The 24689-nt window shown below is 39.0% G+C and overlaps 2 protein-coding genes and 1 long non-coding RNA gene across 10 annotated transcripts in view; 1 reads left to right on the forward strand and 2 right to left on the reverse strand.

The window, feature by feature from the left end:
- FBLN5 (fibulin 5) overlaps positions 1 to 2011 on the reverse strand; it is an 85387-nt gene extending 83376 nt beyond the window's left edge. Inside the window, exon 1 of one of the 2 annotated variants that reach the window (XM_082617831.1) lies at positions 1807 to 2011. In XM_082617831.1, the coding sequence (XP_082473957.1) occupies positions 1807 to 1823 (17 nt within the window). In that variant the 5' untranslated portion in view covers positions 1824 to 2011. Of the gene's footprint in view, positions 1 to 1280; positions 1571 to 1806 lie in introns of those variants that run through there. The other variant, XM_082617830.1, reaches the window with a different exon arrangement.
- Positions 2012 to 2224: 213 nt separating this feature from the next.
- On the forward strand, positions 2225 to 22911 carry LOC309802355. Of its 4 annotated transcripts, none has more exons than XR_014293776.1 (3): positions 2225 to 2314; positions 3075 to 3232; positions 20572 to 22911. It is a non-coding gene; the product is annotated as an uncharacterized lncRNA (long non-coding RNA). The 4 variants fall into 4 exon arrangements; XR_014293777.1 differs by lacking the exon at positions 20572 to 22911 and adding an exon at positions 7298 to 7359; XR_014293778.1 differs by lacking the exon at positions 20572 to 22911 and adding an exon at positions 6148 to 6421.
- The window catches only part of TRIP11 (thyroid hormone receptor interactor 11), a 78584-nt gene continuing 57038 nt past the window's right edge, over positions 3144 to 24689 (reverse strand). For 3 of the 4 annotated variants that reach the window (XM_082617828.1, XM_082617829.1, XM_082617827.1), the window contains 5 exons: positions 20199 to 20280; positions 19271 to 19385; positions 18731 to 18847; positions 17410 to 17554; positions 11665 to 15305 (listed from right to left, as the gene is read on the reverse strand). In XM_082617828.1, the coding sequence (XP_082473954.1) occupies positions 15085 to 15305; positions 17410 to 17554; positions 18731 to 18847; positions 19271 to 19385; positions 20199 to 20280 (680 nt within the window). In that variant the 3' untranslated portion in view covers positions 11665 to 15084. Of the gene's footprint in view, positions 3236 to 11664; positions 15306 to 17409; positions 17555 to 18730; positions 18848 to 19270; positions 19386 to 20198; positions 20281 to 24689 lie in introns of those variants that run through there. The other variant, XR_014293775.1, reaches the window with a different exon arrangement.

Raw genomic sequence — 24689 nt, forward strand, 5'->3', positions numbered from 1 at the left:
AAAGGTTTCTTCAGTAATTCAGTGGACCTGGCACCTGGTTGGATTTAGTGACCTGTTACTGTCAATGTGTACCTTCACTTTACAATCCCTCCCTTCAGAAAAAGAGCATTCAATAGACTGCAAAACTCACTCAATCCATGACAGAAGGCTCATATGAATCAGCAATGCTGGGGTACTTGGAGGGCCCCAGAATTAAGGTGACATCCAGAGGAAACAGGACCCTAATGTGGTGTTGGGAGAGGCAAGCCCACTTCCTTCATCTAGTCCTCAATCCAAAGAATAAAGACCCTGGAAGCCCGTAAGTTTTCCTTTCATCTGAGTGCCTGCGTGAGCCAGATTCTAGAACACTGGAGACAGCTCTGACCTTATAAAGCACAGAGCCAAATCCCAGGGCTTTTTGATATTCGCAACAGCCAGATTTATATCTGGAAGGAATGAAAGGACAATAACAAATTTCTTTTCCAGGCTGTATATTATGAATTTCAACGTTTTCCTGTTTCTTCACATGAAGTTTCCTTTTGGTTGGTTATAAAACCCTGTCTCGTTTTTGTTGGAGACAGGACAAGCTGACAACGCAGTGGACTTCAAGACCTAGTGGAAAAGGCATGCTAACCCATTTCTCCCCCTACCCCACCTCCCCTACTCCCTTTGGCTAGAGGGCAGTCCTGGGACAGGTCTCCTCTGAGAAAGCCCATCTCAAGCCCGGCCTCCTGCAAGGGCCACAGCTGGGGCCTGGGGGCCAAGTAAGCTCCAGGCTTAAGTGAGACGGTTTCCCAAAAACGACGTAACATCCAAGCATTGCTGCTCTCACAGCGTCACCCATAGCTGCACTTTGTCATGAAAAACTCCAGAAAACTCCAAAATAAATTAACTATAAGAATTTGGGGGATCCTTTGATGCTCATAACTGGTCCCCGGAACTTTCAAAAGCAGGTGGGTCCACCTATTTTGGGCTCCATCCTCAAGCGGAGGAAAGCTGGGTGGGGGTGGGCGTGGGGATGGAGGTGGGGGACCAACTGAATCTCAGGGCTGTCTGTCAAAGAAGTGCTGGTCCCCGATCCAGGATGACAGGATTACAGCTTCGTTTTCAGCACACACACACACACACACACACACACACATGCATGCACGCACACACACACACTTTGTCTAAATCAGCTACGCTTTCAAGAGTGCGCTGGATAAAAACTGCAGATGTAATCTAGATAAAATTCTTCAAGCTTTAACGATCACTTGACTGGAACTTCCATTTCCTTAAGGAATATCAAAATGTTTGCTTACATGCATTTCTGTCTGCAGTCCCCACTTTTCATTGGCTCGAGACTTCTGGGTCGCATGCCCTTTGAGAATCCCACACAGACATAGAGCAAATCCAGCCCCGGGATGTGCAGCTAGCCCGTTCGCCTGTCCAGCAGCCGATGTAGCAAAATAATTGCTAGTGAACTAGTAATTGATCTCTCAAATTAAAAAAAAAAAAAAAAACTTAAAAAAAAATTTTAAACGGCACACAAATTTGCTGCCCTTTCGGAAAAGAAAGAAAGAATCAGGCTCTGAGATTTTTGCCGACCTCTGTCGGATGCTGGCTTCTGAAACTGTCTTATAAAATACCCACTCCCAAAAGAAGGCTTCAAGATGGAAATTACAGAGGCGCAGCTTTTTACAATTAACAATATCATTGCATCACTAGCTAATGCCTTTTCCAACATCCTGACACAGCCTGAATCACGGCCATAGCTATTTTCCACCCATCGGGTTTTCAGTAAGGTTTCCAGACCCTGGAGGAAAAATTCCGGAGCAGAGAACGTACCTTTTTAATCCTGGCATGTCCAAGATGCGTGGGCAGGAGAAGCAAGGGGGAAAAGATGGAGAGCTCTCAGCGCGGGACCCTGGGAGCAGTTCCTGAACTTCGGCCTCCTCTGGGCCTGTGGGGCTCGCCGATACTTTTATTCCAGGGGGGACGAGCGAGGCGAGGAGAGGACAAGGGGAGAGCCTGGGTCCTCCGAGCCACTGGAGTGCTGACAGAGAAAGCACCTGGTTTTGCTTAGCCCTCTTCAGTAATTCAGCATTAAACCAATTGGAGGAGGAATGTTAAAAATGAACACTTCATTTTCTAAGTATGTTAAACAATGCAAATGGGGCCTCAGTCTGGACACAGCTGGTTCAGATTACAGCACTCACCAACTGGCTAGACGCCTCACAACAATCTTGGGGCGTCTGCCAGGACCAAGTGCTCAGTGCTGGGAGGAGAGCCCTTTCCCGGGCGGCAGCGCAGCCACACTCGGGCTCCCAGCATCTCTACGGGAGGCGATTGGCGGGCAAGTGCAGGAGGGTGGGGTGCGGGGGGGGGAGCGGCTGGGAGGACCTGTTGACCCTTTACTTCCCACCCGGGGAGGAGGTCCCCAGGCTGGGCGGTCGTGGCAGAGGCAGGGGTGGGGATCCAGAGCATCTGCACTTGGTCGTGGCATTGGGACACCCATGAAAGTTATTCCCCTCTGGGAGAGGAAGAACTTGAACTCATGACAAACACAGCGACAGGGACTAGAGTCTTTTGATTTATTGGGAAACCAGACCCAATGAAGCAGAGGCTTGGGGTAAGTGGCAGGAGACTCACGATTTTCCAGAAGAAAGGGTGGGGAGCCTGAGGGGGTGGGAAAGAGGAGGAGGATGGAAACTGGCTGACACTTATTCAAGACGTCAGCTTGTGCAATGCAAACCTTGGGGAGGACACTCTCCCCGGCCCGCCCTCATCCCCTTATTCTCGGGGGCCTGTTCTTGCTTTAAGAATTGTCCATGGACCGAATCAACATGTTGTACACCTTAAACTTACACAATGTTATATGTCAATGATATCTCAATAAAGCTGGACGAACATTTTTAATTGAAAAAAAAAAAGTCCCTTGGCTTGAAAGTGATTTTAACAAGTAACAAGGTGATTTGAAAAGACAAAAGGACAGTCAGGGAAAGCAGAATGATGGATAATAATAATAACAAAAGCTGTTTGCTAAGTCCTTTACATTTGTTGTATTGGTGGTTTCACACTATTTCTTTTTCTTTCTTTTGCTTTTTTTTTTTAAGCATTAGATCCGTTTTTATCAAATGAAATCTTACCGAAGACACTATTCTTTAAAAGATGAAAATGGATTGGCAGTAGTCCAAGCCACTGCTTCCCCACCTGCATCTTCCCTTGGGCTCCACAACACAGCTCTACCTCCAGCTGGGAAAGCACTGATGAGGTCCTTTCTCCTCATGATAACTCTGTGCAGTAGGAGTTATTACCTCCATTGTATTGGAGGGGGTTAAGAGAGGTTAGGTAACTTCCCCATGGTCACACAGCGATTCATTGATAACCGCTGAGACTCCAAAGTCTGCATATTTAGCCTTCTTAAAGGGCATTTTTTTTGGTAAGTAAACGGAATCCTACTTATGAAAATACATTCGATGAGAAAGGCAAAATGTTGATCGTTGTTGAAGCTGAGTGTCCATTATACTATTCTATTTACTTTATATGTGTTGTACATTTCCCATAATAAAATATTTTTTAAATATATTATATTTACAAGGTTATTCCTTGCTCCCATTGCTTGGAATAGCAAAAAGAGTATAAAGAGCCTTATCATCCATCAATTAGGCATTGATAGGTTTAAAGTAAGGGACTTCCAAAAATAGACTATTGTGCAACCAATACAAAAAAGTGGACATATAAGAGTACATACTGGATGACACCTTTGATATAGAATTCAAAATGAGGTAGTGACTGGGAGGGGGCACAAAGGACCTTCTGGGTGCTGGTAATATTCTAATTATTCATCTGGATGCTGGTTCCACAGGGGTGTGTACACTTAAGATTTGTGAAGTCTTATGTGTGTTACACTTTATTTTAAAAAAGAAAAAGACTGAAGGAGTTCCTTATGGGCTGGTATTGAAAGACTTCCAATAAATTTTGTAGGTCAAAATTGTAGAATATCGGTAATTTCACATCGATCAAACCAGTACATTAATAAGTGCAACAATAAGTTGTAGAACTGTGTGTAAAGCATGCCACCGTTTAAGAATGATGTATATACACAAGTTCTTGCTTGCATGTGTATAGAGAAGACCTCTCCAGAAGGATATAGGAGAAGCTGTTCGCATTGTTTGCCTCCTAGGAAGGAAATTGGGTAGGCGGCTGGGGAAGAGATGTGAGAGGAGAATTAGCCCTTCCCTGCTCACCTTTTACTATAATTTGAATTGTGTACCATGTACCATATTTTGTACCTATTCAAAATATGAGGTTAATTTAATTTAATAATATACTCTATTTGTGTAGAGCTCTTTGGTGGGGTAAGGAAGAGGGGTTTTTTTTGGTTTTTTGGGGTTAAAAAAATATTTATTATTTATTTGGTTGCACCGGGTCTTAGTTGCAACTCGTGGGCTCCTTAGTTGTAGCATGGGCACTCTTAGTTGTGGCATGCATGTGGGATCTAGTTCCCCAACCAGGGATCGAACCCGGGTCCCCTGCATTGGGAGCGCAGAATCTTAACCACTGTACCATCAGGGAAGTCCCTAGGAAGAATTTTAAATGACTTAGTCCATTACTTTACTTATACTATCAACCCTTCTGAAGGATAAGGAGGGAGAGGAAATCAGTATGACTCTTCTCTACATGAGCAAATGGAGAGCCTTGAAAGCAAAACTGTCCAGAGACCCATCTTGGACCAGAGATTGCTCCCACCTTAAAACTGTAGGGTTGGGCTTCCCTGGTGGTGCAGTGGTTGAGAGTCCGCCTGCCAATGCAGGGGATACGGGTTCGTGCCCCGGTCCGGGAAGATCCCACATGCCGCGGAGCGGCTGGGCCCGTGAGCCATGGCCGCTGAGCCTGCGTGTCCGGAGCCTGTGCTCCGCAACAGGAGAGGCCACAACAGTGAGAGGCCCGCGTACCGCAAAAAAAAAAAAAAAAAAAAAAAAAAAAAACAGAACTGTAGGGTTGGAAGAGGGGAGAGAATAAGAGTTCCAATAAAATTCTGAGTCTTGATTTTGCCACTTACCTCTTGGGTGACCTTGGACAAGTCACTTAACCTCTAGGCATCTAAGTTTCCTCACCTGCAAAATGGAGATACTATTTACCTCTCAGGGTAGCTGTGGGAATGAAATAAAAGTTATCCTCGTGATTGTCACTGTGTCTAAATTCCCACCCCTACACACTCCTGTCCCAAATATCTTTAATAACTGGTAAAATTATCCACTTCCACGGATGAAACAGCCCCACTCACTGTTGAGCAGGTCAAATTGCTGGAAAAGTTCTGTCGTGTATTGAATCCAAATCTGCTTCCCTATGTGGAACTACCTTCCATGGATTCTAATTCTCCCCTCAGCAGCCACGGGCTAGTCCCTCTTCTACGCAACCAACTTCCTTTTTTGTGAAAACAGTTCTACCCCTTGACCCTGCTGGTAACCTCTTCCCCAGGCTGAACAACGCCACCCCCAACCCTGCCCCGCCATGTCACGTGACCCTTGTGCCACGTGACCCTGTGGCAGCCTGGTCTGTCTCCTCCTCCCTGGGCTGCATCAGTTCTTGGTTTGCACTGAACTTGCACCAATGAAGCAACTTGGAGTCCACAGGCTGCTTAACACCATCTCCTCCATCCCATGCTTGGGTTGCAAATTCTTTTGAAGGGAGAACAGGTTTTGCATGAGTCCCTGTTAAACTTTTGTTCATTGCGCAAGATCTTTTTCAAGATGAGTTCTCCTATCTAAAGTATTAAGTATCACTCCCAGCTTTAACAACTACAGATATGTTGACCTTGACTTTTGTGCCCTTATCAGTTATCAATAAAAAATTTACTGGGACAGGCGCTGGAGAGAAGCACTTGGTCCAGGTTGGCACTGATCCACTTCATTCTTCAACATTTTGGGGCCACCGCTGATTGTCTAATTCAGGGTGCCACCCACTCCACTCAGCTTACATTTCCCCAACTTCTCCACAAAGACTGGGTGAGAGGCTTTGTCAACTGTCCTAACATCAAAATGCACGTTTTAATCGCATTCCTGATTTAGCAACTCTGTTTTAAAAAAGAAAATGAGATTTGTGAGCATGAACTACCAGGTGAGTCTGGTTAGTTTCTCAGCACTTCCCTTCCTAAGTGTTTTTTGTTTGTTTTTCGGTGTTTAGTTGCAAAATAACGATCCCAACCCCTGCCTCTTCTCCCAGCATCAGCATCCAATACAACACAACTACAGAACGACTTACGACATGTAAACTGTAGCAGAGGGAAAAGTTTTCAATCAGCAGTGATCGCGCCTCCGATAAACTTCGTTGTCTATGATACTGCCACTGTGCAAAGCTAAATTGCAGCATAAATGTAAGAGGTTATCACCTGCTGAATGCGACTTTCCTGGCTTCAATGAAACTCAGTTTGCTCACAATGCCGTGGGTTGCAAGACAGATGGGCTATTTTTTTGAAAAAAAGGTAATGCTTCAAATTGGAGGGAAAACTCACAAAATTCGACCTTTAATGATAGATTTTGACGATTAATATTAATTTTTTGATGATTAATATTAAATTTTTTCACTGTCCAAAAATAACTACATTGTAGTGCCTTTCTAGGAGTGAATGCAAAACGTGGAAGGGGACTATGAACTGTCTACGGTTGTGCTGGTGTCTACATACACTCTCTCTTTTGACCCCCCACAATAACTCTGTCAAAGAGGAAACTCTCCATTTGGCAGAGGAAGAAACAGACCCAGAGAGATCAGAGCCACACGGACAATAAACAGTCCAGATTGAAGCCCAAACCGAGCCTATCTGGTTCTGGAGCCCTCATTGCCTCCAGCTGGCCAAGCCTTGCTACCCCTGACTTACTGCTTACAAGGCTGGTTCCTGCCCTTCTTCGTCTTAGCTCCTCAGGAACACTCCAGAACTCCCTGGGCCCTTCCATCATTACCTTCTCTACTTCCTCAGTACTAATAAAGCCTTTCACTTCTTATATTGTCCAAACTTGGCCCAAAACAATCTGAAAACTAAAATGGCAGCCAACGCCCAAGAACGGTATTGGGCAGCAGCTCCACTCCACAGGTCCTCCCACCCTGGAAGGCGGGAAATTGTTGTCCTGATGCCCTAGTGGCTTCCACTCGCCTCCTCCCTCCATCAGACCTCTCAGTGAGTATGTGTCAGTTACCACCTAGTCCCACCTTAACCCTCTGAAATCTCACGATGTCCCCACCAGTCACCCAAGACGGTGCTCCCTAAGTTTCCTAGTGATCTCATGGCCAAATACAATGCCCTTTACTCCATTCTAACTGTTCCTTTGTCTCTTTGAAGTGTTTGACCATTGATGACCCATCTTCTCTCTCGTGTCCATGACTGTTACCTTGTTTTTCCCCATGTAAGTCTGACTACATTTTCTCCAGCCCCCTCCCCCGCCCCCCACTGTTTCTCTTCCTCCCTGATAACCAGAGTCCCCCAAAGTTAGATCCAGCCTTTCTTTTTCATGTGGTTTTTGGTTTGGGGTTTTGAAGGGTGGTGGTTTGTGGTTTCTTTTTTTAATAGTAATAGCTCAACAGTTATGTTTGATGGCAAAATGATATATGTTCTCACACTACGTTCTGTAGGTTGGTGGTTAGGGCTAACTAGTATGGCAGCTCTCTCTTTAAGGTACCAGAGATTCAAGCTCCTTTCATCTTGTTGCTTGGCAGTCTCTAGACCTTCCTCTACCTGGTCCAAAATGGCACACCACACCCACACCCACAATTCAGGAAGCAGGATAGAAACTGACAGTTACACCTAGCTGCAAGGGATGCTGGGAGATGTAGTCTATGTTCTGAGAGATCATGAACCTACTTACCTAAACATCTGGAGTTCTCTTATTCTGAAAGCAGAGAATGGACATCAGAGGACAAGCAGCAACCTCTGCCAGAACACTTGGGAGCATCAATTTCATGCTCAATTTCTCTTTCTTTTCCCATCTTTATTTCCATAGTGAGGATATTTCTCCATTGCCATTTATGTTGCAAATATTTTCCTGTTTGTCTTTTGCCTTTTAATTTTGTTCACAGCATTTTTGGAAACATACAGTTTTCATTTTATATATTTAGATGACTTAATCCCATCCTTCAAGGTTTCTGCCTTCATTGTCATGCTTATGTTAAACATATAATGACCTTTAAAAATATTGGTTCTCGGAGATGCTTTATGGGGATATATGTATACAAATAGCTGATTCACTTTGTTATACAGAAGAAACTAACAACACTGTAAAGCAATTATACTCCAATAAAGACGTTAAAAAAGAAAAAAAAATATATATATATAGGTTCTGTTTCTCTGGAGAAGCCTGACAAACACAGGACCCTAAGCAAGTTTTTAACCTTGCTGGGCTTCAGGTTGTCAGCTATAAAATGGGAGCAAAAATATATCATGGTGTTGTAACGGAGACAGTATTCATAAAGCACCTAGCAGGTGTCAAGGCACAGTAGGCTCTCAGCAAAGGTTAGCGCTCTCTCTCTCTCTCTCTCTCTCTCTCTCTCATGAGGCACTGACTGGTCAACGGTGAAAGTAGGTGTGCATAAGCCAAGGAAGGGCATAACATTGGTCAATTACCGGAGCCCCCAAATGGTTGTTTTTGACCATTTTAGTTTTATACTTGCTTTTTGTAGGGAGGACTGACTGACCTCTTCACACCGCCCTGGCCGGAGATACCTCATAATACCCTTATTGTCTATTCTTAAATGTTGAAAACGTTTCACATATACACACACAGAAAAATTAAAGGGTGGCGGCAGGGGTAAATACTTTTCACCAACTAAAACTAATGTCTGAAGGGAAAAAAATAAAAGTGAAAAGACATAAAAATGGAAGTATTAATATCTCAAGTAGCAATTTTGTGCAGAATTGATGTTTACCATCATCAATATGTTTCAACACAGGAGCTACAGTTGGCAAGTGCAGTCCTAAAGGAAGCAACACAGTTTGAACGCCTGTATTCAGGCTACTCTAGTAGTAAATTTGCACGAGGCCTTGCAAATGCCTTAGAGAGATGACTCTGAAATGATTCCAAACTTTTTCAAAGACTGTACATTCCATATAAGTTTTCAAAAATAAAAAATTACCTCATTAGTCTACAACTTGTAACTTTATGACCATCATTCCCTTTTTATTTGAGGAGAGTGCCTGAAAATCCCTTTTATAAAGGGACTAATGTGTTAGCTCCCATATAACACCGTGGTTCTTTAAATACAGCTAAACGGAAGGAGCTGCATAGGAAACCTGAGCAAACTTATGTTACTTTCTTTCCAACTCTTCTCTTTAAATGAAATCATGATTCCCTTCACCACCTGGGATTGCCCTTGCCCTTTGGGAAATCTATGCACTTTAAATACACACCCATTTACCCATGGGTCCATAAGGGCTTAAGACTGATTCACCATTGTTGGAGGAAACCTCCTCACAATATAATGTCCTTCAACATCTAAAATGCGTTATATTTTACAAAGCAGAATAATGTATCTTACATTCTTAACAGTCCAAGTATATCTAGAAAACGTTACCCAACTCTTAAGTTACATTAAGTTCACAAATATTTTCAATCACTGAGATTTAATTTTTTTTTTTTTTTTTTTTTTTTTGCAGTACGCAGGCCTCTCACTGTTGTGGCCTCCCCCGTTGCGGAGCACAGGCTCCGGACGCGCAGGCTCAGCGGCCACGGCTCACGGGCCCAGCCGCTCCGCGGCATGTGGGATCTTCCCGGACTGGGGCCCGAACCCGTGTCCCCTGCATCGGCAGGCAGACTCCCAACCACTGCGCCACCAGGGAAGCCCTGAGATTTAATTTTTGAGCGTCAGAAATAGTTCACTGAAGCCTAAGAATATTTGAGGTGAAAAGGAGAGTACTCTTGTAAAATAAAGTCACAGCTGAAAATGATCACGGTCATAACTTCATTATAGGGCAAATTATTAATTTCTTAACCCAAGAAGGGCTAAAAGACGGATGCACAGTAACAGCCAAGGCAGAAAACCAACTAAGGGTTCAAATATTTGCCTTAAGTGATCCATTTATTAACATTCTTAAATTTTTCTCTATCTCCAAAACAAATATTGTTGTAATTATAATGGATTAATAATTTACTGGATGTATTAAATTATGATAATAACATGCTGTAAAACTTTCAGATATATCATATATTCACATGACCTAAATTCCAAGGACAGGAAAACAAGGTTCAGGTTAGTAATAATCTGTATTCCACTAGAATTGCTTAGAGCAACAACTGTTTTTTACCTGACATTTACTTTGCTAGCTTGCTCCCTTCTAGGGTGCGCCAGTGGTACTTCCTGTGAGATGTGCTTAACCACCACGCCCCCCATCTGTCTGTCAGGCCTAAGTCAGGGCCCTCAGGCACTTGGCACGTGCCCACGAGCACTGCTCTAGTACCTGGACAAGCGTCTGTCTCTCCCATTTGACTGAATCCCTCAAGCCTCAGACCCTCCTCTCCCTCATCTGTAGCAGATAAAGCTCCTTGCCAACCTCACAGAAGAAAATTTGCAGTTTTCTTGCTACCCGCACGTCCCCTTTCTTCCATCACTCCCGTCCTAGTAGGAGTCCTCCCTGAGGCCAAGGCCCCCATCTGTGTTCGGACTCTATCAGCTCCCCCCTCAGGAACTCTTCTCTCCACTCTTCAGCCTCCATCTAAATGTGTCCTTCGCACAAGCATTCACACGTGCTCAAGTCTCCCAGCTTGCAAGCGCCTCCACCCCACTCTCCTCTCTTGCTATCCCCCCCTTTCCCCGTCACAACTTGATTTCTCAGAAGAGATGCCTATAAACTCCATCACCACTTGCTCAGCGCCTACTCGACCTACTTAACGTGGCTTTCACTCCCACCATTCCACCAACACTTCTCTAAGTCACAGCCAACAACTTCCTGAGCCAGTTCCTAAATCCAAATGATTCTTCTTAAAACCCAGCCCACCAGAGCAGCAAGAACTTCAGGCATTTGACCTCTCCTTACCTTTTTGAAATAACACTTGGATTCAGTAACACCCCCATCCCTGACATTCTTATCTACTTGATAAGCAATTATCACAACTTCTAATATCTGTGTAGAACTATAGACTTTATAAAGCATTTCCACAAGTGGTACATTTATTCATTTAATAAATATTATGAATGAATGGGTCATTTCATCCCTATAACCCGTAAGTTTAATAGGTGTGTGTTATTTCAGAGACAAGAAAAATCAGTCCCATAGTCAAAGTAATTTTGTTAAAGGTCACACAGAAAGGTTCAAAATCTGTACTCCAATCCATCTCTCAAATTTAAAACCCATGTTCCTTCCAATCCTACAACATGAACAGTTAAAAATATACAAGTTCCACATCTAAGAAAAAATGAATACATAACTGATTATTTTGCAGAAAAACCAAGAGCCCAATGATGCACAGTATCACCTCTGGAGAAAAAAAAGGGCTGGCTAAAACCTCTCAGATCCTCTTTTCACACATAATCTTGAGCATCTATTAAATCGTTCATACTTAACGTTTCCAAGGCTCAAACAGTATCCTAACAGACATCCGGTGAACACTTGAAGATATCAGCTTCAGTAGTTCATCAACTTCTGCTATAAACAACATGTGTAAGTCATTTCTCCCCCTTCTAAAGAAAAAGTCAGCAGCTGTTTGCTAAAAAAGTTTTTTTTTTTATTGTAGATGAAGACATTGCCAACTTACATATATCATTTTTATTTGGAGTAGTTTTTTTGTCTTGCAGTGCTCCTGAGAAATTCAGAAATGCATTGACTTTAGTTCTATAAAACACAACCCAATATTAAGGCTGGGCTGTAAATATCCCACTAGATATTTCCCTAAAAGTCAAAAGACAAATTATCAGTTTTAAGTAGAGAAACCTTAATAAGTTAAAAAGTAAAGACTGGCAAATAATCACAAATGTCAGATCATTAAAAGTACCATTATTTTTTCCATAGGAATATATAAATGTTATACTTAACTTGATATTTTAAAAAACTAAAGATAAATTTTTGTTAATGGAAGATGTTTTAAATAGTTTGATATATGAAAAACTTCATTAGCCTTAAAAATCAAATTTAAATGCCTTAAGTTTGACACATAATAGCTCTTTATCAATAATTCTTATTATCTCTTGTTCCTGAAGCACAGTAGGGTTTTTTTTCCACCTACTGACTGGAAAAGTATTTTGACTTTTTCCCCCTTTCAATTACCCATTAAAAGTTTAAAATAAACTAGAGGCTTTACTTGGGGGAGATATTTAGTATTTAGCTGGATGGTTTTAAGAAAGTCATTCCTTTTTCCCCCATGTTTTTGTCACTTAGTTTTGGTTTTGTTTTTTTCTTTCAACTCAATAATGGCAGGAACTAAAAACTCAACCATGAGATACAGTATTATACTAAAATCAAATCCAATGACTGGATGAATTTTCTACTACAATATAGCAGCTGAAAACCATTAGGAATGCTGTGAAAAACTGTGGCAGCTATGGAAAAATTCAACCACAAATTTTAGTAAGTTTATAAAGAAGTAAACAGCAAAATTACTGTAGTTAAAATACTGCAGTAAAATTAGTGTTAGCAATGTCCAACTGCTAACGTTAGAATTACAAGCTTCATCACTGTATGGTTCCTAAGAAGATTCCTTGAACAGGTGGTTCATCTCTGACTCAACTTAGTTTCAGAAAAGCACGATGAGTTATGCCTGGTTTAGATCAACAGACACTTAGTATGCACACCAGTGAGCTATAGTTTCGATGAAGATACAACTGAAACATTAGGTACTACAGCTTTAGGACGAGGTCACGTACTTTTTAAAATAGCAGCCATGTAAGGGCATGTTGGGATGTTTAGATATGCAATCCACCCATAACAGCTTTCCAACTTATGTTAAACTATGGGGTAACGGGGGGGACAGGCTGTTTGGAGCAGGGAAGGAAATACTGAAAATGTCATAAAAGGCATTTAAAATATGATGACATGCTACTTATACCCACCATGCATCTCCTTTTCAAATTAAAAGAGGGAATTTTTTTCTATATTTCTTCAAAATGAAGGATCATGTTGTCTTTTTTTTTTTTTTTTTTAACTTAGAAACTTTTATTTCGGATGCTCCACACTGAAAGAATAATTCAATGGCAAGCAGCAAATAATTTAGGATGGTCAGTGAAAGCATCTTTGAAAGGACCTTATAAAACCTAAGAGTAATAATTTCGTAGAGAAACAATAATGGGCAAACCGGACAGGAGACAGTTGGATAGTTCTAATAAAGCATTTGTATGACAACTTCCTTTAAAGTATGCTAAATAAAGAATGGCAATATAAATAAATTAGCAAAGGAGACAGGGGATGTTCTGAAGCAGCAATGTCTAAGTTACTAGATTTTTCAGAAAAACAAGTTTTATCCATCAATACATAAAGACTTCCAATCCTCTAAATACAGTACAAAGTATACAGTTAATCACAGCAAAATTTACAAACAACCAAATTTAGCCCTGGTCAGAGCCAGGCTTATTTACATATTTGGATTAGTATCGTTTTCACCTTTCCTTATTATACAGATGTTTCTATTTTAAAGGCATCTCGAAATTTACAAAATTTGCAAAGAAATGTCTTTAAATGTACAACTTCAACAACTAATACAAACATGAACGTCCCGACGTAATTAAATTCCAAGTCAGGAATTTTATGAGGGGTTTATAAAAAAATTAACGGAATACTCCCTTTCCGCTAAGTTCCAAACACCTGGTGCTAGTGTCGTTGAAGTGATTTCACTACCCTCAGTGACCATGAGGATGAGAATGGATGACTCCAAGGTGGCCGTACCTCTCATGTCAATACCTCAGATAGAGGCAGGAGGTGTCACATCTAGTGATATTGCTAATTATAGTTATGTAAATGCAGCTGTAGAATTTAACACTTAGATGAAAGTTGTGAGTAGGTGTGTAGAAACAGTTTTAAGATGTTATCTTTAAAGAGACACCTTAGCTCTTAAAACTAAACCATATGTTCACAGTATGTACTCAACAGTAAAGAGGAACAAGTTTCCAATATATTCAGCGACGACGTAGAAGGATCTCAAGGGGATTACGCTGAGTGAAAAAAGCCAGTCTCAAAAGGTTACATACTGTAGGATTCCACCAAATGGCACTCTTGAAATGACAAAATTATAGAGAAGGAGTGTAGTGAGGGGTTGCCAGAGGTTAAGGAGACCGCAGGGAAGGAGGTGGCTATGACTGTGAAAGGGGAGCACAAGGGGTCCTTGACCAAACTGTTCTGTCTCTGCACTGTCATCACATGAATCTACACACGAGGTGAAATTGCATAGTACCAAATACACACACCTTCCACCTTAGCACATCTGTGACCTCCCAGGGACAGCCTTGTTCTTGGCCTGTCTACTCCATGTCCTCTTAAAGATGATTAATATATACTTTAGATCAATTTTTGCACTATGCAGATAAGCCACCACTATTTTTTTTTTTTTTTTTTTTTTTTTTTGCGGTACACAGGCCTCTCACTGTTGTGGCCTCTCCCGTCGCGGAGCACAGGCTCCGGATGCGCAGGCTCAGCGGCCATGGCTCACGGGCCCAGTCGCTCCGCGGCATGTGGGATCTTCCTGGACCGGGGCACGAACCCGTATCCCCTGCATCGGCAGGCAGACTCTCAACCACTGCGCCACGGGAAGCCCCAAGCCACCACTATTTTCTTCTTCCCCTTTTTTGGTAAATCTGTTGATTATCTTTAAATGAGCTTGAAAAGGAAATAAAGAGCTGATATATAGCTACTAGTGTTTTCGTCTTTCTTTTCATTTTTCTTATTTTTGTAAATTAAAATTAAAAGAGTGAATGTTTCTAGCTTAAGTTAGGTCAAATCAGACAGGGAAAAAAAGCAGGTAATATAGCAAACACTTCCTCCTTTAACACCTGCAATTTCTAAAAGCATTAAGAATACTTCTATTAAATTTAGATAAAGTACAACTGTGAACAAATACATGATTTTTCCAAAAGGCCACTTTGTGATAAACTACATACACATAGGGTTCACGGTTTTTAAAGTTTCATATATGTCATCTCTGGCTTGAGAATCACCTACTGCTTTAAAAGGTCTTTCAACACAACTCCGGCGCTGTTGTCAGGTGACACTGGCAAAGGAGTAAAGTTGGGCAGTACGTCTGAGATGGGTTTCAAAAGGAGATGCCCAGGCCCTCCAGGTCCAAGTCCAGCTGGGTTAATGAGAGGCACAGCCGCAGAGCGGGGAGCCAGGAACGGATTCACATCTGTTCTTCTACCAGACCTGGATTCGGTTGTATCTAAATGACAAAATATGAATGATTTAATCTCCCATATGTTATTTGGTCACTGTTATACATGTGTTTTAGGTTCCTAGATTTGGCCCCCAAATAAATTTAATTCATATGCTGCTGGGTTCTGGATTGGATAAACAGGTCTATGAAATACAGAAGGTGAAAGAGGATAAGGCAATAGACAAAGAAATGGAAGTGAGAAATATTTGTATGTACAGCTAATACTTTATTAAACATACTAGTATTGTCTTATACTTAATACCAGTTATATAACTGATTAATGTCATTTACTATAACAACAGTTTTTTAAAAGATGTTTTCTATATAACCAGGCAAACTTTATCTAACCACCTGAAAGATGGGAGGACTTGAGAACTTGTTTTGCCCAAATAATTATAATGGTCATGAAAAAAACTAGCATCCATATTACAATGATAACAATCAGATTTAATATTAATTTACCAAAAGAAAAAACAACTTATGCATTACATTAAATGATCAGCTTTTAGACGTTCAAAAGTCTGAAAATAATTCTCATTTGATTATTTCTCTGTAAAGTCAGGCTGAACAATTAAGTTTTTACTGGAACAGGCATTTGGTTTACGTACTAATTTCTCAGTGGGCAGAATTCTGCTTTATTACCCAAGATCATTAACAACTTCATTGTTGAGAGACAAGCAACCTGTTGAAGGCACCCACTTCAGCAGTGGGAAACTCAAATAAAAGAGGCCTCCAAAACAAAGGGAGCATTGAGACAAATTCATCAGATCTTCTTATCACTGAGCACCCTTGGGTCCCCAGGTTGTACTTTCCTGTGAATCACAATTTTCCAAACTCTGAAAAAGCTTCTGGTGCTATGTGGTAAGCTCTGGCTTTTGTCTCTGATCAATACAAATGAAGCTGCACATGTGACTTGATAACTGAAGGTGGGGAGGTGTATGATAGAGGAGGAGAGGGAAGAACGGGAAGGGGTGGAGACAGGGGGAAGGAGGGAGAGGGAGGGGAGACCCTGCCAACAGAAATTTTGGAATCAAAATTTAAATAATGTACATTTAAATAAAATTTAAATAAAATAAATTTAAATAAAATAGAATAAATTTTAGCTTCAAGATGCTAAAATCTAGTATAACAAGAAAAAGTGTTTTAGTACAGTCTACACATGTTAAAGTTGAGACTTTTCTAAAGACTAAATTTAGTAGACAAATCTTTTATCCAAAATAATTTTACCACTTTCTCTTTCTATAGAAGTTCAGGAAAATAGAAATATTCATCTAAATAAGAACTAAGGAAGTTCTTTAAATTTCAGAATATAAATTCAGTATTTTATCCAAATTTAAGTTTCTGGCATGTGACAAACTTGACAGTATACAATATGTTCCTTTACAGTCCAACTAGCAAACATGTTAGTCTGTATTAAAATATGAAGATTTCAGATAAAAGACAGCCCTTCCAATAAAAAATTCATATATAGTCTAATGGATTATACTTTAATTTGAACTCAAGAAACCTTAGTACATGCCAATATAGGGGATATAAATAGCATAAGATCCTTACAACCTAGTGGGGTAGAAAACTACGTCCACATATTGCAGAACCACCATACCATTTGCTTCCAGGCAGGCCTTTCAACATATAAGAACTCTTCATAATGTTCTTGGATGTGTAGGCCAGTTTACTAAACAGCTCTTGTACATATTATTAACACACCAACTTTGGTTTTTGAGTGTAACACTTAGATTATTATCACAGGGGAAAAATCTTTCTCGAACTATAAACTACAATTCGAAAGGAAAATGCGTGAACAAGCAAAGGTTTACCAGTTCAACCACCGCTTCCACAAATAATTCAAGGTGTCTTATGCAGAGAGAGGAGAATTATTCCAATATATAAAGGGAAAATATTTCATATTGCTTAAATTAATCTAAGCTTATTAAATATCAGGTTGCTACAAGAATGTATGAAGCCAAAATCTAACACCTTACTGGAATCTTGGAAGAAGTCATTACTGCACATTTTCAAAAACACTAAAAATTTAGTTAATATCACTGTAAGACATAATCAAAAATCATCAACTTTTTAAATTGTAGAAAAAATAAGTATCTGATTTTACCTTTAAAACTTCCGGGTACACTTGTATCTAGTTTTTTCCTTCCTGGTGAATCTAGAGGTTTCATATCATGAACAGAAAGCTTGGGTGGTGGAATAGATGGATGAGATTCTGTTTCTAGAAATTTAACAAAAAGTTCTGAAAAAGACTAAGAAAAAATGATATTTTAGGGGTATATTAGGCAGATAATAAAATTATACTCACTACAGCTAAGAAACTGTACCAGCTATTCTAATTAAATATTAAAAACTAGTCATGCTACCTGAATCATTTCTTTATGAACAAGCTTTATGAACAATTAAAAGTGCTAGCACTCTGATACACAGGTATCAATCAAGAACTTTAACAATTTAATCAATAATCTTTGATGACAACACTTGTTACAAACCTCATAATGAGAATTAGCCACCAGATAACAGATTTCTCACCATCAATGGCACTTAAGACATCAAGTCTTAAATCATTTTAGTAACTGTTTACATAGACATAAAAAATTATATCAACAGAAAACAAGCATTAAAATCCTATTTTTCTACAGTAACACCCAATGAATGAGTACAGCAAAAGCTCACCAGTAATATTATCAGATTAAAATAATGTAATGTAGAATTTTCCTTTAAATTAAATTTTATGCCATCCAATTTGAGTTCTATCTTTCACCAGCTTTGGGTAAGTCACCTATCCTCAGTTTCCTCTTTAGTAAAAAAATAAAATAAAATAAGGAAGTAAACTCCACATTCTAACTCACAGTGCTACTCAATTCAATTAATACTCATCTTAAGCCTACTATATACCAGGTATCATGTTTTCGTGTTTATTAACTGCCTCCTCCTACCAGAATGTAAGTTTGTTGAGGGAAAGCACTTTACCTATTTGGTTTGCACCTGTATCCTCAATGCTCAGAACAGTCTGGTACACAGCAGGTGCTCAATAAATATTCACTGGCTCAATGACTAGGTAGATACATACAGGCACAAAATAGAGCCTCTGTCTTTAAGAATCTCATAACTTAGTAGTAAGAGATAAATGATTGTGGGTTGATAGCAGCATGATCAAATACAAAGGAAGGAACAGTTAATGCTTTGAAAAATCAAAGTACCATGTAAACAAAATGTTAAAATAAAACCTACTGATATATGCAGTAAAATTATTAAAACTGGCTTATTATCCCTAAGCTAATCACCTCTCTGGATCTCAGTTTCCACAACCCCAAAATAAAAGGGCTGTATAAAATAACCTGAAAAAGAAGTCTAATTCTTTGCAAATGAATATGATGCACAATCATTTCACTGCTCATATCCAGCAGGAATAAATCAACTCTTACACTATTAAGCAGAGGTTGCTGATTTGGTCTCAAAGGTGTGTTGGGAACACTTTTTGATCCTCTTCCAAGCCACCCAGTCATCCACCTGGTAACGCCACCCGTATCTTCATTCAACAACTGAAAGATTATTTTAAAACAGAAAAATATTATCAACACAAGAAAAGAAAACAGAAGCACTTTTACATGATTTCAGATGGTAGTAAACCATGTTTTCCAAGTCCAATTCCTAGTTTCCTACTGACAGAAGCTACATATACACTGTCATCCTAAGCACTATTTCAAATAAAATTTGAGGACCGTCATGTCTCAAACTTTAAGCATTCTGATATGAACGGTTGCATATAAGTTACAAAACATTTAAACTAATATTATACAAGCTACACAAATCTGCTTCTTCTCTGTAGTATAACATGATTCCATTTCCACATTGAGAAAATTGTATTCAGCAAGTTATATAATACACAGTAAAAAAAAAAATTTATATGATGCCAAGCATTTTAGTTATAAATGTATTCAGAATGGCATTCAGTATTCAGTTACCTGTTCCATTTCCTCCTTTTTGATACCTAGGATGCTTCCCATTAATCGTAACACTTCATGACGCTGATTTTTTGGTGTGTGGAAGTGTCCAGTGAAGAGGTTTCTCATTAGGACTCTATGAAAACAGAGGCAGAAACAGCTCAGGCTAACTCACCAGTTGTCTCAATATCTAGTGTATCCAAACAATAAACACTAAACATACAAATATTTAATCACATTTAAATAACAGTTATAAAAAACACTAAACAGTAAAATATTTTAAAGTAGCTTTAAAAAATTTTTGACAAGCCTAATTAAGAATACTGCAAACAACCCAAAATGTGTACCTTTAAAAACATCACTTACTAGTCACCAACTTTCTTCAACCAAATAATCAACTGAGATGGTACCTCATTAGTAATTCTCAGTGCCTGTCTGGGTTGATGTCTTAAGGAGACACTTTAGATTTTTCCCTCCGTATCCTAAATGGTGATGATAGTTCTTGTGCTTAATGGTTATGCTTATATTTCCCCATTCATTAAAAATCTGCTCATAATATCTAAATCTTTAAAATGTTTAAGATATACTACATGTATACCTAGGTTTCACACCTAATGCATTTGAGCAGGATATGTCCACTTAAGGGCAGTAAAGAGAACAAAAAAGAATGGTAAGAATAAACTTTATATTTTCTAAGTACTTTATATTGCGGTAATGTTTTAACTCTTGCCTATGGTTTTAAGAAAAAGAATTTGAGCTGGGAAAGTCTATTTCAAAACCAAGAGAAGACAAATTACTGACCCCTCATTAAAACTACCTGCAGCTCATCACTACATAAGAAAAAGAAAAGGTTTTTAAAAACTTTAATCACATACATTTACATGTAGAAATTGTTTTTACCATAAAAGTGATCCCCATAAAATACATGAAAGTAAAAGGCAAAGCATACTTGTCCACTTTTCCTTCTGTGCTATTTACTAAATTCATCCATTTCTTTTGTACATCATCCAGCATTTCTTGTCGGAGCTCATCTGATTTAAAATATGTGAATAAACAGAGTCATTAACTGATTAAAATAGTCTGTATGAATATATAATGAGATTTATGACATCTTGACTGAGAATTTTGAATATATGTACTTATTCTAATTAGGAATACTCAATTGCGTCCACCTCTTCTTTGGTTCAGGGAATTAGGTTCTCTGGTATAGAAATTACCTAGAAGCCAGAGTATGCATTAATTCACATTGTTTACCCCCAGTAAAATAATCAATTCTTTAAGAGAACATTTAAAAACCAAAGGTTTTTTCTCATTCTCTTCAGAAACTTAACAGCAAAGAAGAGATTTTTCACCACTGCTTCCTTGCATGAAACATCTCCAGAGCCACTCTTCAATGGGAAAAAACCAGAAAGGACAATTTCAAATTTTCCTTTTTCCATTTTCCCGGCTGGAATCTTTTTTGGTGAGCTAAGAGGAGGAAGAGCAGCTAACATAACCAAGACCATGGCTCAGAAGGCAGCTGATAGGGCAAAGTATCCTGGGGTAATAAATAAGCTGCAAAAAACAATTCAGATCACTGGTTCTCACACTAGGCAAGATACTATAGCTCATGACTGATTTAGAAAGATGTTTAGATTATTTTATTTTAAAATTCTTATTTATTTTAAAAGGAAGCAAAATCTGTAAAGTCTTGGCAGAATAGTAGGAATGTGAAGAGTACTAAAAGCAAAGTCTAGAATTACAACAGGAGAGACCCTGTTCATAATCAACCATGCCATGGGACCATGGATTCCTAGACTAAGGAACTCTCAGCAAACCCATGGAGCTTACACCCGTTTCCTCAGAAATGGAGAGTCTGAGCCGAAGGAGATGCTTATTAACATCAAGCTAGATTACAGATTTCATTCTGAAAGAAATTAAGAGAACGCTTTGCAGTAGAGCTCAACTTTTCAAATCAAGAAACACTCACATCCCAACATGAGACAACTCTGACCTCTTTCCACAAACCTACTCTTTGAGTTATGCAGCATTTTCCTAGTGGTAGTGGGATACAGTTTCCTTATCCAGTATATGACTTGCAAATATTTTCTCCCACTCTGTGAGTTGTCATTTCGCTTTCTTGATGGTATCCTTTGAAGCACAAAGGTTTTTAATTTTGATGAAGTCCAATTTAGTTTTTCTTTTGTTGCTTGCCCCTTTAGTGTCATATCTAAGAAGCCACTGCTTAACTCAACACCACAAAGATTTACTCCTATGTTTTCTTCTAAGAATTTCACAGTCTTAACTCTAAAATGTAGGTCTATGACCCACTTTGAGTTAGTTTTTGTGCATGGTATGAGGTAAGGGTCCAACTTCGTTCCTGTACATGTGGATATCCAGTAGTTCTGGTACCATGTGTTGAAAAAACTATTCCTTTGGAATCCTTGTTGAAAATCAGTTGACCAGAAATGTATGATTTATTTCTGAACTCTCAATTCCCACTGCAAGACCTCTGCAAACATTTTTCCTTTTGCCCGGAAAGCTCTTTTCCTTCGGCACTGCCTATTAACTCCTCTTTACCATTCACATGTCAGTTCCCAGGTCCCTTCCTCAAAGAAGTTTTCTCTGAACCTTACAGATTAGGCCAGGTTCATCTGCTTTATGTTTTCATTCTGTCTGTACAGTACTAAAATTCTGATTTACAGTACTAAATGTATATACAAAACGTCCAGTTTAACTATTTGCAATGGTTTGTGGTTTTTCCACATTGCAAAAATCTAAACTGCAAAATGTAATAGGCTAACTTTTACCAAAACAGAGATGGTTGTCATAACCATATTATAAAAGCAAGGTTTGTGTTTGGAAAATCTACTACAAACATTTCCTTTCCTGTCTTTCCAGGGAGGAATTTAAGCTTGGACATTGAGAGACAGACAGACACAGAAAGACAGACAGAGACAGAGAGAACAAGACTATTACTAAAGTCTGAGTCAGTAAAAGACATTTTAGATTCTTAATGGGCACATATATACTATGAACCATGGTGCCACGTGGGCCTTTTCTAGTACTACCTTCTAAATTAAGTAGAACTCTTAATTATTCAGAGGAAGAACAGCAAGTAAGTTAATCTCTTGTTGATGTTCTGAATTAACCACCCCACTCATGAACTAAAGGAAGAGCTACAGTAAAGATGGGCACAGTCTTCTCTTTCATCCTCCTCCACTTCTCTCCAAGGCTATACAAAGGTAGAAGAAGAGGTCAAACTTAACCTATCCCCAACCTTCCGTTTCTCTGAGACTTCCCTTCTCCTAACTACTTTCTTCTAAAATTAATGATTTTTATATTGATTACATGTGAAAATGATAATATTCTAGATATGTTGGGTTATATAAAATACATTATTAAAATTAATCTCCCTGTATCTTTTTACTTTTTAAACATGGCTACTAAAATTTTTTTAAATTATAAATGTGGCTTGCATTGCATTTTTATGGGATAGCACTGCTTTGGAGTATAACCAGGATATAACCATTACACTGTACTGTCGCTTATTAAAAAAAGAAAAGGAAGATAAAACTGAATGATAGATATCTTCAGAGTAAAATTCACAGAGCTGATTCTGATAAAAATGATTTTGGTAAAATTAATTGGAAAAATTTAACTTTGCTCTATGAAAAACTGATCAGGAAATCCATCTTAATAAAGTCCAAGTAGAAAATATTTTCTTGATGAAACTTCTTTAATATGGGTATAACTTTTATTAAAATCTCTGTGTTCTGAAAGTTCTGATCAAAACATCCTTAAGGGGCTTCCCTGGTGGCGCAGTGGTTGAGAGTCCACCTGCCGATGCAGGGGACACGGGTTTGTGCCCCGGTCCGGGAAGATCCCATGTGCCGCGGAGCGGCTGGACCCATGAGCCATGTCTGCTGAGCCTGTGCTCCGCAATGGGAGAGGCCACAACAGTGAGAGGCCCGTGTACCACAAAAAAAAAAAAAAAGAAAGAAAAAACAAACAAACATCCTTAAGGCCAAAATAATAGGGTAAAATTTCTTAAACTCACTATCAGAATACAAGTTAGTCCTGAGCTAATGAGAAAGAGAACTGACAATGTGCATATCCTTGCAGATATGTAAAGGGCTATTTCAAATATGAGTAGTAGTTTAAATGGATTCTGATATTTGAGTCTAGAAAACAACCTCAGAATTTGGGGGAAGGGACTGGAAGGATGGGTTAACTAGGAAAGATTTAGAAAAGAAAAGAAAGGCAAATACTGACTTCAAAGGTCCCTACAGATTTCTCTTTTTCCCCAGGCACACCTATTCTCCTCCCACAAAAGATTCTCAATATTTCTCCATAAAAACTGCACACTAATTCAAACCACAATTTGAAATCAGAATTATATTTATATGGGCAGGCAAAACATAGTTAGTTATTCAGAAATGGGGTTTTAGCCAAATACAATATCCCTGTGAAATAACCTAAAAACATGCCAAAATAATTGTCTGGAAGTTAGGGGGGAAAGAAAGGGCGGTGGGGGTACACTTTGAAGTTGAGCAATAAAGCAACTGAGGTTGGTCTAGTTTAGGGGAAGAGTTACTCTGAATATCTGGCATCCTAAAACCATATCAGAGCCTCGTCTCTGTAATACCTAGAGATGGTGCCATGATCTTCATCACTTGATTTAAAATCAAAATTTAACATAAAATTTAAGTGACTACAACAAATTAGTACATCATAATTTTACATTTTATTTGCAATTAGTAACACTGCACTATGAATACTGTCTTCAGAGAGCATCGTACAGTTAGGTCACACTCCTTACAAAGTCATTGGCTATTTTATGACTAAGCTCCCTTGGACAAGATTCAAGTTTATTTAACAGTCACCTGACTGAGAAAAGAAAGATGGCTGGAGCAGGACTTGAGAGTCCGGAGACCTGCATGTGAATTATGGTCTTGTCACAAGACCTGGATGTGAATCATGGTCCTGTCACCAGGGCCGGACTTTGTTGCCTATTCTGTAAAATGAGCATGCTTATCTCAAAGGATTTGGAGAGAAATCTACTGAGTGATTAAATGTGACATTTTTAACCAGTTAAGTTCTATATAAAGCATTAGTATTCATTCATCTGATTTTTTAAAATATCATCTTTCAACCTAGCCCTAACCATTATCAATAATATGTATCACTTTGGTTAACATTAACACTGATAACTTTTCCTCCATTTTGCCTTATTTGTCATCTTTACAAACTATGGCAAAGAAGTCAACGCAAGGAAAAAAGAATGTTAGAAATATGATTTTATTATAGATATGTCAGTAAATAAACTGGGTTTTGTGTCTTACTTGGACTGGCTACCTAAAAAATAAATTTAAATCTGATATATTAAATCTAATATAAGGAAATATAGCCTCTTCAGTCAATTAAATATAATTAAAGCAAAGGCTAGAAATTTGATGGT

The sequence above is a fragment of the Mesoplodon mirus genome (assembly GCF_964341445.2).
Source record: "Mesoplodon mirus genome assembly, chromosome: 4".
Classification (NCBI taxonomy): Eukaryota; Metazoa; Chordata; class Mammalia; order Artiodactyla; family Ziphiidae; genus Mesoplodon; species Mesoplodon mirus.